The 14,846-nt window shown below is 38.1% G+C and overlaps 1 protein-coding gene across 1 annotated transcript in view; it reads left to right on the forward strand.

Moving 5' to 3' along the window:
• The window catches only part of ADCY2 (adenylate cyclase 2), a 369,586-nt gene that overhangs the window by 292,252 nt on the left and 62,488 nt on the right, over positions 1 to 14,846 (forward strand). The window contains exons 13-14 of the mRNA XM_081825785.1: positions 705 to 774; positions 2,655 to 2,752. Coding sequence (XP_081681911.1) covers positions 705 to 774; positions 2,655 to 2,752 — 168 coding nt within the window. The remainder of the gene's footprint in view (positions 1 to 704; positions 775 to 2,654; positions 2,753 to 14,846) is intronic.

A 14,846-nucleotide genomic window follows, 5' to 3' on the forward strand; every position in this document is an offset into this window, starting at 1 on the left:
ACGCATACCTTCATATCATTTTTATTTATTTTTCAGCATCTGAGGGAATGTTTGTATTACACAAGAGTGTTTACATTTGCATCAACATACTACGTTAGTGGTCTGAACTGATTGTTTATTGTATTAGTATTTTTACCCATTTTTTAAAATGCATTCAAGCAAAATTTTTTACTTTATAGAAATGCAAGTCATGACAATAAATATATTTTCAGTAAGTGTGAAAGAAGCAGGATCTTCTCTCCCAGAACTTGGAGGACACTCTAAATGGTTTTGATGCTCTGATGTATTACTTGCTATAAGCTAAGAAAAATGGTGCTTCTCTATGAACCATATTTTTCAGGGGATGAACCTACCATGTGACTTCAGTAAAACATCAGGGAATAAATTTACTGCTGAACTTGAATCCTTTTGATGACTTATTTCCCTAGTTATTTAATTTTGGGAGCGTGAGTTTCAATTTGGTATGACAACTGGTTTGTAATAGCTAATTTCCCAAGGGGGGTCATGTGTGAATAGCAATATTATATTTGCACACCTTATTTTAGTCCTAGATTCCATACCCAGTTATTTGGTATTATGCATTTTTTTAAATCTCCAATTTTGGATGGTTTACAATAAAGAAAGAAGAATGCACATGATTTTTTTTAAAGTTTCAAATCATTGATTGGAAGTTTGGTTTTATGATGTCTCTTTTTTATTTCCAGGCAGTGGCTCAAGTCTGAAGACATTCAGAGAATCTCACTCCTGTTCTACAATAAAATACTAGAAAAAGAAGTAAGCTACTTTTTTCCCCAATCTTTTTTCTGAAGTGTGAGTTTTTAAAAATCTGAGTCACTGGCTGGCCAGTCACCCTGCTCAGCACTCCTGGTGGGGATGGCATCTGCAGCAGGTCTGAGATCCAGGGCTAAGGGGAGGGGACAGGAGCTCATAACTGGCTTTCCTGATGGCCTATTTTCTTAGAAAAAGTTTTTCAAAGAAAACAAAATCCTTCAAGAAGTCAAGAAAAAAAGGACAAATTTGCAGTTTCTTACATAAATCATTTTAATTTTTTAACAAAAATAGGAGATTTACATTCAACATCTGTTTGGGAGAATTAGAAACCGCAAACTTCTCAGTATTTATTGCACCTAAATAGTTTCACATTGCGACCCCTGAAGTAAGAGCTATGATAAGTGCAAATAAATGAGCAAATATTTGGGCTTGACATGCTTAACGCGGATTTGCTAAAACGATTTAAGTAATTATTGCCGAAAAAGCAACCACTCTTCTAGGTCAGTTTTATCGTATTTGCCTTTTGTTTTGTGTTGATCTAGAAAAAGGAATAAGGGAGAGAAAATTTTTTATCATCCAACTATATAATTACAGGCTTAGTTTGAACAAAAGCTACTATATTAATGGCCAAAGTCACAGCACTGGTTTTAAAATGCTCTTGAGAAAATTCAGTTCATTGTTTTACGGATATTGAAAAGAATATCCAGAATCCATCAGGGTTGGATTTTATAGTTGTACCCAGACTTTCTTTAGTGTTAGTGGTCAATGAGATCAATTGCCTGCTTCTAAGTCAACATGCTGACCTCAGACAGTTTACCAAATGGATGTTTGATGTAACTGATCATTATTATTGAACATTTTATCCTTGAATAACTTTAACAGATCCTGATGGTTATTTATTCTTTAAATGTTAAATGATTCCTGCTTGATAGAAATCCATTTCCTTTATTAATACTGCAAGGAAATTCCAATTCATATCTTGACAGAAAGCCCAGAAGAAGGTAAAAGATAAGAGTGCAATTGAATGCATAGAATATAATCACATTTCTGCAATTATGTAAATATAGCTTCTTCACTAGAATGCGAATTATCCTGGCCATCAAGCCACAAAATTCACCAAGAAAATATTCAAGTAAGCAGAAGGTGATCATCCTTTTAAAATGCAACTTTTGCTGACAGTCCCCTGGTATTTCATATTTGTAGGGCCAACTTCAAGGCAAATTTTAGGCACCATTGGGATTTAAGCCCACCTTCTGTCCACCCATCCCCAGCCTGCTTTTCTGGTGACCATCAGCCAGGTCCGCAAGCCCACAGAATGATCAGAGACCCAGAACAAAGCCCATTGGCCTTCTCTGTCTTAGAAATTTCCTTACTACCGTACTTAACTACTCAATGGAGCATTGAGATGAATAATAACAGAAAAGACTAAAATCAATAAATAAAATGAGGAAATTGCATTTCCTAACTACTCTTCAAAAGGAAACTCTGTGGATAGTCATCTGCTTTCCCCACGTAGCTGTGGACATCAGACCCACAAGGGGACCAGAGCACCTGCATGGCTCATGCTGCTGCCATGACTTCAGTCCCTTGTCCCTCTGGTCCACTGCTCTCTCTCCTTGCTGGACTGACCCAGTTGCCTTGAAGTGGGTTTCAGAACAGTTAGACTCATAAAAATGGTTTTGGGGAGAAACTCTTCCATAGCTCGTTTGGAGGGAGGAAGCGCTCATTGCGAGATGAGCAGCCATTGTCTTTAGCTTGTTTTTTGCCACATCTGTGACTTAAGAATTCATGATGCAGGACGTAGGTACGGGTAGGCTGATGGCTGACGGTTCCAGCCACTTCCTTGGAGAACAGCACTCATGGTTTCCTTCTTGTCCCCTCAGTACCGAGCCACCGCCCTGCCAGCGTTTAAGTACTACGTGACCTGCGCATGTCTCATATTCTTCTGCATCTTCGTTGTGCAGATTCTAGTATTACCAAAGTAAGTACCTATGGCTCTCCACTGTATCTCTCTACAGGAGCCCAGTTGTAATAAAGGGTAGAAGAGAGTGCAGATTTCCAAACAGAAGGGTCATATAACAGGGGAGGGCCAGTTCATTCAGTATCTGTGAAATTAAGTGGCTCCCGTGTGTCATGCTTAGTTTACAATAATATTGCCTTTTCAATGTGGACATATTGATTCACCTTATAGGGTTTTTAACAAAATAAATTTAACCTTCTGACTCCGATTTCTGTATTACTCTGGTGCCCAGTGGAAGAAATGCAGCCCAAAAAACTACCCAGAAAGAGCAAAAAATCTAGATGTTTTTTCTAATAAGCAAAGAATGTTGTGTATTGAAAGGACGTAACCTGCTCTGGGCACACTGTACATAGCCATCTCTTCTGATTTCACCTTCTTCTCCCTTAAGTCCGCTCTTGCCACCTTTCTGATTGTAATAGGTCATGGTCTAGCTCACCCTTCCCAGGAGAGACCTGGATTCAGAGGGGAGAAACTGAGGAAGCCGGATTTCACACTTGCACACTTCGGGGTGGACTCCTAGTCCCATCTCTGCGTGAAAATCCAGTCACTCTGGGCTTGCTAGATTGCCTCTCTCTCTCATACCTTCTTCATGAGCGCCATAGAAGTCAACTGACTTTCTTTAAAGTAATGGATTCTTTCTCATTCTATAGTCTAAGGGAAAAGAAGAAAACAAAACTCTTGTCCTTTTCTCAATAATTGGGGATATAGAAAGAAACTTTTAAGACAAATCTTCTTTGCTTTTATCAATATTTTGTAAAGGCCAAAGCAACCATTTTCAACCTAGTAGGATCTAGTTGTGTGTTTGCATTTAACTTCAGCAGCATTTGTGGAAAACTTGAATTGCCGGGGTTGGGTTGCATTTTGTCTCATGAAGGTGTTGAGCCAGCTAGACAGAAATGGTCTGCCTTTCCCCTGTGCACTCCAAAGGATGTTCTTCTGGGCACGAAGCAACACAAAGGCATTTGTAGAAGTAACAAGTCACAGTATAGCTCACACATGTTCATTCCCAAGCTATCTGCCCCCTTTTAGAAGAGGTTCCCAGTAAACTTCTCCTCCCCCCCGTAGATTTGCCTGCACACACAAAGCTTACCAACTGATAGAGCCAAAGGGCATTAAAAAAGTTATGTAAGTGAAACAATTACCAAGGGAAGTGGGCCCTTATTATTGCTCTTAGGTGGATAAATTCACTTATTTTTCTGCATCTTCCTATTGGATGACCATTTTTATATTTTCTACATCATAATTAAGACAGGGATTATCACCCATCAGAAGGAATTAGGAGAGAAGAAAGTGACTAGAACTCTTTTTTCAAATCATCCATTTTACTACTATGCACAATATTTCTTTTTTATGCTATACATTTATTTTATTCTATTCAAGTATAATTAACATAGAGTGTTCTACTAGCTTCGGGTGCACAACATACTGATTCAGAAATTCTCTGCATTACTCAGTGCTCATCACAATAAGTGTACTCTTAATTCCCCTTATCTATTTCCCTCATCCACCCACCTGTATCCCCTTGGCAACCACCATTTTGTTCTCTGTATTTAAGAGTCTGTTTTTTTGTCTCTTTTTTTTCTTTCTCGTTTCTTAAATTCTACATATGAGTGAAGTCATATGGTATTTGTTTTTCTCTGAGTTTTTTTACTTAGCCTCTAGGTCCATCCATGTGGTCACAAATGGCAAGATTTCGTTCTTTTTTATGGATAAGTAATATTCCATTGTATAGGTATATCACAACTTTTTCTATCCAGTCATCTACCAATGGATATCTTGGCTATTGTAAATAATAATGCAATAAACATAGGGGTGTGTATATCTTTTCAAATTACATACACTGTTGGTGGGAATGCAAATTGTTGTTGCTACTGTGGAAAACAGTTTGGAGTTTCCTTAAAAAATTAAAAATAGAATTACCATATGATCCAGTAATTCCACTACTAGGACATTTCGAAAGATGATGCCAGAGAAGCCAAAAATTTCCAGGGACCAAGACAAATAATTCATAAGATTACACTTTTCAGAAAACATCAGGGAGATGTCTTCTGTCTTTGCTTTTATTTTCTTATCTTTCTTCCATGTGTTGTATCTTTAAGAGGACCCATCCAAGTTCATTCTCTTAAGCATCATCACCAGTTAGTAGTGTGTTTCTCTTGAGCAACAAGTTGATTTTGAGCATGAACATTGTGAATTCTGTGCTGGTTGCACTACCCTCCTTGTGTTGGCAGTGACAGAGCTCAGAGTAGGTCTGCGGACACCTCTGATAGAAAGAGTTGAGACCAGAACTTTCTGTGCTTGCTTCATATTACATTTATATTATATTATGTTGTATTATAATGTCCTCTTCCTTCATTTTTTTCATGGTAATGTCCTCATGTTTCTTTTCCTTTGTAAATAGTTCTTCTTGTGAAGTATTTCAAAGATACAGCAAAGTACAGAGCATGATATAATAAACATTTGTGTGCCTACAATCCAGACTGTACAAATTTAATCCTGAGTCACACTTCCTGTAGATATGTCTCTGGGCTCTTGAAGCCATTGTTGTTTTGGTATACCTCCTGTAAACAGCATCTATTTTTATTTATTTTTTTATTTATTTGATCTGATATTTTTCTACATTAATGTGATTTGATTCCATTTGTATTAGATTTTGTTACTGATGTATGGACTCACTTCTTCCCTCTTATGTTTCAATTACCTTGCTTTTCTTGGTGCACCTTCCCACTTCCTAACTTCGAAAGGATTGATCCAGTATTCTCTAATCTTTTCTTTTCCTTTACTAGTCAGGATCTCTCTTCCTCTCTCCTCCTCGTGTGCATGCATACTCTCTCTATATAAAAACACACACACAGTGGTATATATAACGTACATATATAAAATATATGTACTTACATAACTACATATGTATATAACTATATATATAGTATTAAAATATTCTGAAGTTAACCATTATATCTTCCCTATAATTTTTCTTAGGACTTCTGTTCCAGATGGTAATTACAATCAGCATTTATTTAGATTTATTCTTGTTCTTTACCAATTTATTTATCAATTTTTTTTATTAAAGCATAATTAACTTACAGTGTCATGTGAGTTTCAGGTATACAGTATAATCATTCAACAGTTCTATACATTTCTCAGTGCTCACCCAGTATACTCTTAATCCCCTTGTTTATTTCACCGTCTTTTAAAAAATTATTCCTTCAAGTTTATTCCCTTCTTGCTGATGACTATCATTTATTAGTTCTTTCATTGAGGGTCTGTGAGTAGCAATAGCTCCTGTTTTTTTCTTTATATGTTGAAGTATTTTTATCTGCCTTATTTCACATTGGCTCTTGGATAATAGTTTAACTGAGTATAAAATCCTATGTTTAACTCTATTTTCTCTTAGTATTAGGATGGTGATAGCCCATCAATTTCATCATCTGTTGCTGCGAATGATATGTCTTCTGTCAAACCCATTATGTTTCCTTTTTTTTAATTTTTTAAACTTTTTTTAAGATTTTGTTTCTTTATTTGACAGAGAGTGAGATAGCGAGAGCAGGAACACAAGCAGGGGGAGTGTGAGAGGGAGAAGCAGGCTTCCCACCGAGCAGGGAGCCCGATGTGGGGCTCGATCCCAGGACCCCAGAATCATGACGTGAGGCGAAGGCAGACACTTAACAACTGAGCCACCCAGGCGCCCCCAATCCCATTATATTTCTTTTTAGATAATTTGTCTTTCCACCACGGGTGCTTTTTTCCCCCTGGGATTTCAGTATACTCTTTCCCCATGTGTATTTGTTCTTCTTTACCTAAGTGCCTAGGTGTGATTTTCAGTCTGAAGATTCATATTGGCAAATTCACATTATCACCTTATATATTCCTTCTTTCTTTACTTTTTCCTCCTTGAAATCTTATTAATTGTATATTGTGCTGTTCATTCTGTGTTCCAGGTCTTACAATTTTTCCTCAAACCTTACACCTCTTTATTTCTCTGTGCTGCATTCATTCTGGTGAATCCCTCATCCACATTGAGTATATAATTTCAATGATTACTTATCTCTAAGACATCTATTGGATTCTTTTTAAAATCTGAATTTTTTGTAATTCCATATTTTATAGCTAAGGATTCCATTTTTTCTTTCCTTTATTAGCATAATAAATGAATTGTATGAAATTGTATAAAAATATTATGAAAATAGCACTTATTTCATTCTGTTATTAGGGTGTATAAATGCATGAATTCTGCTGTGGGGTCTCTCTGTTGACTCATGGTGGCACGTCTCCTTGGGTTATATGTAATTTTAACTGTGAGCTCACCAGCATCAAGGGTTTGGGTCTGTGGTGATTTCACATCCTCTGAGTTATGAAGGCATTACTATGATATATTTTTCAGTCTGTCTCTGCCAATTGTCTCTGGGATTCACCAGTTCAAATCAAAGTATTTTGTTAACTTCAGGTCAAGGTCAGGGTCCCTTCACTAAACAGGTCGTGTGAATTTGACTAACCCCTTAGCATGGAGCAAGATTGGGGCGTCTCATTTCAGGATGACTCTGTTTCCATTCATCTCTCTAGTTAGTCAACTTCCCTGAAAATTATCAGACTGCTGGGCATAGGTTTTAGGTTTCCTGTTTCTTGGTAGGCCAGCAGTTTATGGCTTCTGACTTTATTCAAGAGCCAATTCCAATTTCCCATTAATGAAGTGCCTGACAGCATCCTACCTTGCATAAACATTAAATCTCACACTCCAAGGCATGGATCCGCCCCTGGTTCCTCCTGGACTGGTTTGCATTGATACCCCTCACATTCTGCTTGTGAATACCCTCTGTGTATGTAGTATTTTCTCTTCTCATGAGCTCATCTATTTAAAAATAATAATATTGTTATACTTTATGAAGCATTTTCATTGGGATAATGATGTTTCTCACTTCTCACTTCTTTTTAATGTGCTGACCTCTTGTTTTGCTTGTTTTCTTTTGGGGAAACTGCCACACATTTTTTGGGAAAAGGAGAAAAATGATGAATAAGTGGATGAATGAATGAATGAGTGCATGAATAACTAATAATAGAAGAATTCATGACCTCGAAAGGAGCAATAAGGGGAAGGGTTTGCCTAAAAGAGGGCCAAATGTCATCCCTATTTGGCACATAATCTTGAATCTAGCTCTAGTCTCAGAATCTGAATAGTTGTAATTAAATTATCAGTTGAATCCTCTTTTTAGGCTCGTTCTCTTGCTTCTGTCTGCCTTGTACTATAACTTTATGAGAAATGTGAGCTACCTTCAAAGACCAAAAATGATCAAGCCTGAATTGTTTTTGCAATTCTTAGTGGTTTTATTCATATTGTCTGCCAAACTAAGTATATTAAACCAGGCATGGGCAATTGTTACAATAAGTGTGATTTTTTTCCTAATAAAATTTAGTTAAATATCATGTGTTTTTTTTTTGTTTTTTTTAAAGATTTTATTTATTTGACAGAAAGAGACACAGCGAGAGAGGGAACACAAGCAGGGGGAGTGGGAGAGGGAGAAGCAGGCTTCCCGCTGAGCGGGGAGCCCGATGCGGGGCTCGATCCCGGGACTCCAGGATCATGACCTGAACTGAAGGCAGTCGCTTAACCAACTGAGCCACCCAGGCGCCCCAATATCATGTGTTTTAATAGCCCAAGTTAAATTAAGAATAATGATATTTTACTTAAGCAAAATTAATAGCAAATTATAATCTTACATGGGCGCCTGGGTGGCTCAGTCATTAAACGTCTGCCTTCGGCTCAGGTCGTGATCCCAGGGACCTGGGATCGAGCCCTGAATCGGGCTCCCTGCTCGGCGGGAAGCCTGCTTCTCCCTCTGCCACTCCCCCTGCTTGTGTTCCCTCTCTCGCTGTGTCTCTCTCTTCAAATAAATAAATAAAATCTTTAAAAAAAAAAATTATAATCTTACATATGTGAAATCTACTGTTTCTCCTGACATTCTTTGATACTTATTCCATTACTCATTTGAATAATCAATGCTCATTAATTCTTTAATACTCATTTCAAAAGAGCCACTTTCATTTTGATTTTATCTCCAAAAAGGAGAAAAAAATAGAAGAAATTTAATGATGGAATCATTCATGTCCACTGAAAGTAGACTTGATTTTCTAAACACAAATGATAGAAAACTAACTATTATGGAGGCAGTTTTCTTTTGAGGGGCTACCAAATTGGTGGGCCCAAATATTGGATACTATGAAAGTAAGTTACTCCCTGTGAGTGGGTATGAATTTTAGGGGAAAGAATGAAACAAGGAAAGAAGGAAGGAAAGAGAGAGAGAGAGAAAGAGGGAGGAGGGAGGGAAAAGAGGGAGGGGGAAGAAAAGGAGGAGATAATTCTCATTGTCCAAGATAAATGAACCTTATAGCTTTTACTGAGATCAACAACAGCCAGCTGTGGATTCAGGTCATCAGAAAGTAAGGAAATGCCTCACAATTAGTAGCTTGAATGTAAGTTAGCAGTTTAGTTTTTCCCCATTATTCAAAGACCAAAGGTTACAGTATGATACTCTGGTCCTTTGGATTCTTTGAGGGACCTGGATCCCACCAGCACACTTCCATACTTTCATTAGACTTTGCCCCTTATCTTCCTTCTCTAAGATGGCAACATCCACATTCAGAGCAACAGGATGGAGGAACATACCCAGAAGCAGAGGGCAGAAAGCATTCATAACTGCCATCTCTTGAGGAAACTTCCCAGAAGCTATGTCATGACACTTTGGTGTAAAACCCAAGACAGATCTTAGTCACATGTGGGAACCTGGCTCCAAGGGAGCCTAGAAGTAGTAATCTTCAGTCTGTATAACAGGGTGCCTATCTAAAAATGCTGTCATCATGAAAAAATGGAATTCATGAAAACCAGTATTCTCTCCAGGAATGAAAACTGATTTGTGTTGCATTTAGCTGTATGTCAGTGGTATGGTAAGATTTCAGGAACCATAACAATAAAAATGGAGCTGAGCATGTTTTCACTCACTAAAACAGGCCATGGGCCTTTACTTTATACCTAGGGATATATTCTGAGCATTTGTTATAGAAATAGAAATTCATGGGGCACCTGGGTGGCTCAGTCAGTTAAGCGTCTGCCTTCGGCTCAGGTCATGATCTCAGGGTCATGGGATCGAGTCCCGCGTTGGGCTCTCTGCTCTGCAGAGAGCCTGTTTCTCCCTCTTCCTCTGCTGCTCCCCCTGCTCTTCTCTCTCTGTCAAATAAATAAATAAAATCTTTAAAAAAAAAAAGAAATAGAAATTCGTGGTAGAAGCACATACATGCACCCAGTTACATGTGGAATGATTCTGTAGCTGTTTATTGAGCTGTCATATACCAAGCATCACTAGAGATGTGAGGAAAGCATCAGCAACCCCCCAAATGCTCTTTCTCTCGTATAACTTACATTCTGTTAGGAAGCACAACAATAATGTAATAAACAAATACACATATAATAATTCAGTGGTGATAATCTTTAACAAAAAGTAAGACAGAATAGGATACTCTGGGAGTGATGGAAGGTAGTATTTCAGATGAGGGTGAGCAGGGAAAGCATCACTAATTAAGTGACATTGAAGCAGAGGCCCAAATGAATCGAAATGGGAATTATGTGGCTATCTGGCAGAAGAACATTCCAGATGATGGGAACCACAGTGTGTTCAAGGAACCAGCGTGGTGGGAGCAGAGCGAGCCAGGTGAGAGCTGTAGAGGATGGAGTCTGAGGAGTAATGGGAGGGCAGGTGTTGGCCCTCCCAAGCTATTAGGAGAACGTTGGGTCTGACGCTGAGTGTGACAGGGAGGCCTGGAAGGTTCTCATCTGAGGATATGATCTGGGTATGTTTAGAAGCATTGTTCTTGCTGCTGTGCAGGGGAAGAGGGTTAGAAATAGAAAGACCAGGTAAGGTGATGGTTGGTACCGGAGTAGCAGAGCAGGTGGTAACTGCTGGAGTATCTCAAGAAGACGGATGGAGACATGAGCAATAAGAGAAAGCTGAGTTCTGTGGGTTTTTTATGTTGGTGTTGGTTTTGGTGTTCGGCCTGAACAGTTAGGAAAATGGGGTTGCTATTTACAGGGAGGGAGAATTCTTAGAAGGAGCAGGAGGGGAGGGCCGTGAATCAAGGGCTCAGTTCTGGACATCAAAGACATGCGTATGCATCTTAGACATCCAGGTGGTGGAGCTTCATGGAGGGAGGGAGTGTGTGAGTCTCGGGTTCATGGAGGAGCTAGGGGTGGGGTCATAATTTGGAAAACCCAGCACATAGGTAATTTTTAAATCCATCGGTTGGAATGACCTCACCTAAGAAATAAGTGTAGAAAGAGAAGACTGTGGGCCTTTCTGCAGGAATAATCTGTCTGAAACTTCAAATCTTCAGCCCTTATTGTTGCTGTGGAGTGAGGGCTTTTTACTCTGCCAAATACAGTTCCTTCTCCCTTTGCCACATCACAGGACCTTCAAGTGGCCAGAACAACCCAAAGCTCCTAAGTCCTGTTATCAGAGAAAGGCTACTGTGATCTGTAACAGCGATGAATATTTAAATGCCTCTTCTCCTTTTCAGCTTTTGATTTTTTTTTTTACCAAATTCCCTTTCATTTTGAATTTCTATCACCTGTCACTTAAAAAAAGAGAGATAAAGGGGTTTTTATGACTGCATACTAACTTACAGTTAAAAGAAAAGCCTTCTTCCCTGAGTTCTTATCCTTGCGGAACACCATGTAACTGGTGTGAACAGTGTTAATCTGCATCTTTCTTGGGGGGAGGAGGTGAGCGCAGAGAGGGAGGAGGGACATGGAAGTCATCACATTAAATAGAATTTCAGGTAAAGATACCATCATTTACCCACAAAAACAGTTTATAATTAATATAACTTTCAGATGTTTGCGGGATAGTGGATGTATATTTCTGCTGGATTTTTCCTGCCTGCAAATGTGCTTCCTCATCCAAGTCAGGACCACCTGTAAGCAATAAATTGACTGGGAAAAAAAACAGAAAGGAGAAAGGAACTTGTCTCAAATCAGCCTATTCCATATATTGTAACAATACACTTGATTAAAGTGCCAAAGTCAAAAATTATCAGTAAAAAAAGTGTAGTTGTTCTCCCCTCATGACAGGGAAGAGTCAAGTTTGCTTTTCAGTGAGTATATAAATCAATTATGCTTGTGTGTTAAAAAGAAACAGCTTTGCAACTAGAATGTTAATTAAAATTGATTATTTTACACAAACATCTTGGTATGCTTAATGAGCCTGAACATGGTCTTGATAGAGCAGGTTGGATAAATGGTTATAATTAAAAGCTTTTGGCCGGCCATTACTTTGGCTCATGGTTTTTCTTGTTCCCTGGGATGAGAGGTACATCCATCTGAACACGAATACCAGTGTGCTATGAACTTGAGCACTGGACAGTCATGGGTTTGAGCCACTCTGGGTCTGAATCTCAGGTTGTGGACATAATGCTCTAGATACCCAATCATCTACAAATAGAGGTAATTTTACTCCTTCCTTTCCAGTGTGATGTCTTTTATTGCAATTTCTTGCCTAATTTTCTCGACTAGAAACTGCGGTGTAATTTCAATAGAAGTAGCCACAGCACATGTATAATCTTGTTCAGGATCTTAGGAGGACAACATTCAGTATTTAACCATTAAATGTAATGTGACCTGTGGGTTTTTCATGTATGCCTCTATTAGGATAAAGGAAATCCCCTTTTAATTTTAGTTTGTTAAGTGTTTATATAATAAAAGGGTGTCAGATTTTGTCTAAGGCTTTTTCTACAGCTATTGAGATGGTCATGTGGGTTTCTTTTCCTTTATTAATATAGTATATTATATATTAATTGATTTTCAGATATTAAACCAACCTTGCATTTCTCAGATAAATCCCGCTTTGTCATGTTATATAATCCTTTTGATATGTGGCTAGATTTGGTTTTGTAATAGTTTGTCAAGGTTCTTGCATCTATATTTATAACAGACACTGGATTCAGTTTTGTTTTTTTATGGTATCCTTTTCTGGTGTTGGTATGAGGGTGATCCTGGCCTTACAGAACCAGTTAGGAACTGTTCCATCCATTTCATTTTCTAGAAAAGTTTGTGAAAAAGTAGTTAAAATTCTGCTTTACATGTTTTGTAGAATTCACCAGTGAAGCCATTTGGGTGTGAGCTTTTCTTTGCAAGTAATTTTTGGTTTAGATTTTGTTTTAATTACTGATTCAGTCTCTTTTATAGGTCTATTTAGATTTTGTATTTCTTCCTGAGTCATGTCTGATAGTTTGTGTCATAACTTACTTTTTTTAGTATTTAAATTCAATTTAGTTGTCATATAGTGTATTGTTAGATTCAGTGGTAGAATTTAGTGATTCATCAGTTGCATATAATACCTAGTGCTCATCACATCACATCCCCTCCTTAATGCTCATCACCCAGTTACCCCATCCCCCTACCCACCGCCCCTCCAGCAACCCTCAATTTGTTCCCTATAGTTAAGAGTTTCTTATGGTTTGCCTCCCTCTCTGTTTTTATCTTATTTTATTTTTCCTTCCCTTCCCCTATGTTCACCTGTTTTGTTTCTTAAATTCCACATATGAGTGAAATCATACGGTATTTGTCTTTCTCTGACTGACTTACTTCACTTAGTATAATACACTCCAGCTCCCTCTGCATCATTGCAAATGGCAGGATTTCATTCTTTTGATGGCTGAGTAATATTTCACTCTGTGTGTGTGTGTCTGTGTGTGTGTATAGTGTATATACACACACACATTCTGTATCTTCTTTATTCATCCATCAGTCAATGGATGTTTGGGCCCTTTACATAACACTCTTACACTGTTGGTGGGAATGCAAATGGGGGCAGCCACTATACAACACAGTGTGGAGGTTCCTCAAAAAGTTAAAAATAGAATGACCCTATGACCCAGCAATTGCACTACTAGGTATTTACCCAAAGAACACAAAACTACAGATTCAAAAGGACACATGCACCCCAGTGTTTATAACAGCATTATCAATAACACAAGGGATGCATTTTATTTTTTTTAAGATTTTATTTATTTATTTGTGAGAAAGAGAGGGAGAGCAAAAGCAGGGGGAAGGGGCAGAGGGGAGGGAGAAGCAGAATCCCTGCTGAACAGGGAGCCTGACGCAGGGCTCGATCCCAGGACCCTGATATCATGACCTGAGCCGAAGGCAGATGCTTAACCAACTGAGCCACCCAGGCACCCCCAATGGATGCATTTTAAGTACAAAAGGGGATGGAATTTAAAGGATAGAAAACATGTATCATCTAAACAACATGAGAGGGTTACTGCACATATAGTAATATCAAAGTAGACATGAGGGAAAGAAGTATTGACAGAGACATTGAATAATGATGAAAGAGGCAAATCATCAGAAAATATAGAATCATGAAATGTGCATAAAGCCTAAAACAACTATGAAATACATTAAAGGAAAAAATATTAAAACCAAAGAGTTTGATAAATCTACAATCATAAGTAGACTTTTAATATCCCTTTTGCATGCCTTACTATATAAATAAGGATATAGCAAATATGAGCAAGATTATCTACTTCTTGAAACTGATCATAGAACATTAACCCAGCTGTAAAATACATGTGATTTTTTTTTTAACATATAATGTATTATTTGCTTCAGAGGTACAGAAGAAGAAGATAGCAGGAGGGGAAGAATGAAGGGGGGGAAATCGGAGGGGGAGATGAACCATGAGAGACTATGGACTCTGAAAAACAAACTGAGGGTTCTAGAGGGGAGGAGGGTGGGAGGATGGGTTAGCCTGGTGATGGGTATTAAAGAGGGCACGTTCTGCATGGAGCCCTGGGTGTTATATGCAAACAATGAATCATGGAACACTACATCAAAAACTAATGTAATTGTATGGTGAGTAACATAACATAATAAAAAAAAAAAAGAGTTAAAAAAATACATGTGACTTTAAACTGCACATGGAACATGGCCAAAATATACTAGGCCATAGAAGCATCTTGACAGATTAGAAAAGATTGAAATGAATTTGAAAAGATAAAAAAAAATCTTACA

This window comes from Leptonychotes weddellii, chromosome 7 (assembly GCF_054177405.1).
Source record: "Leptonychotes weddellii isolate Sample4059 chromosome 7, ASM5417740v2, whole genome shotgun sequence".
In the NCBI taxonomy this organism is placed as follows: domain Eukaryota; kingdom Metazoa; phylum Chordata; class Mammalia; order Carnivora; family Phocidae; genus Leptonychotes; species Leptonychotes weddellii.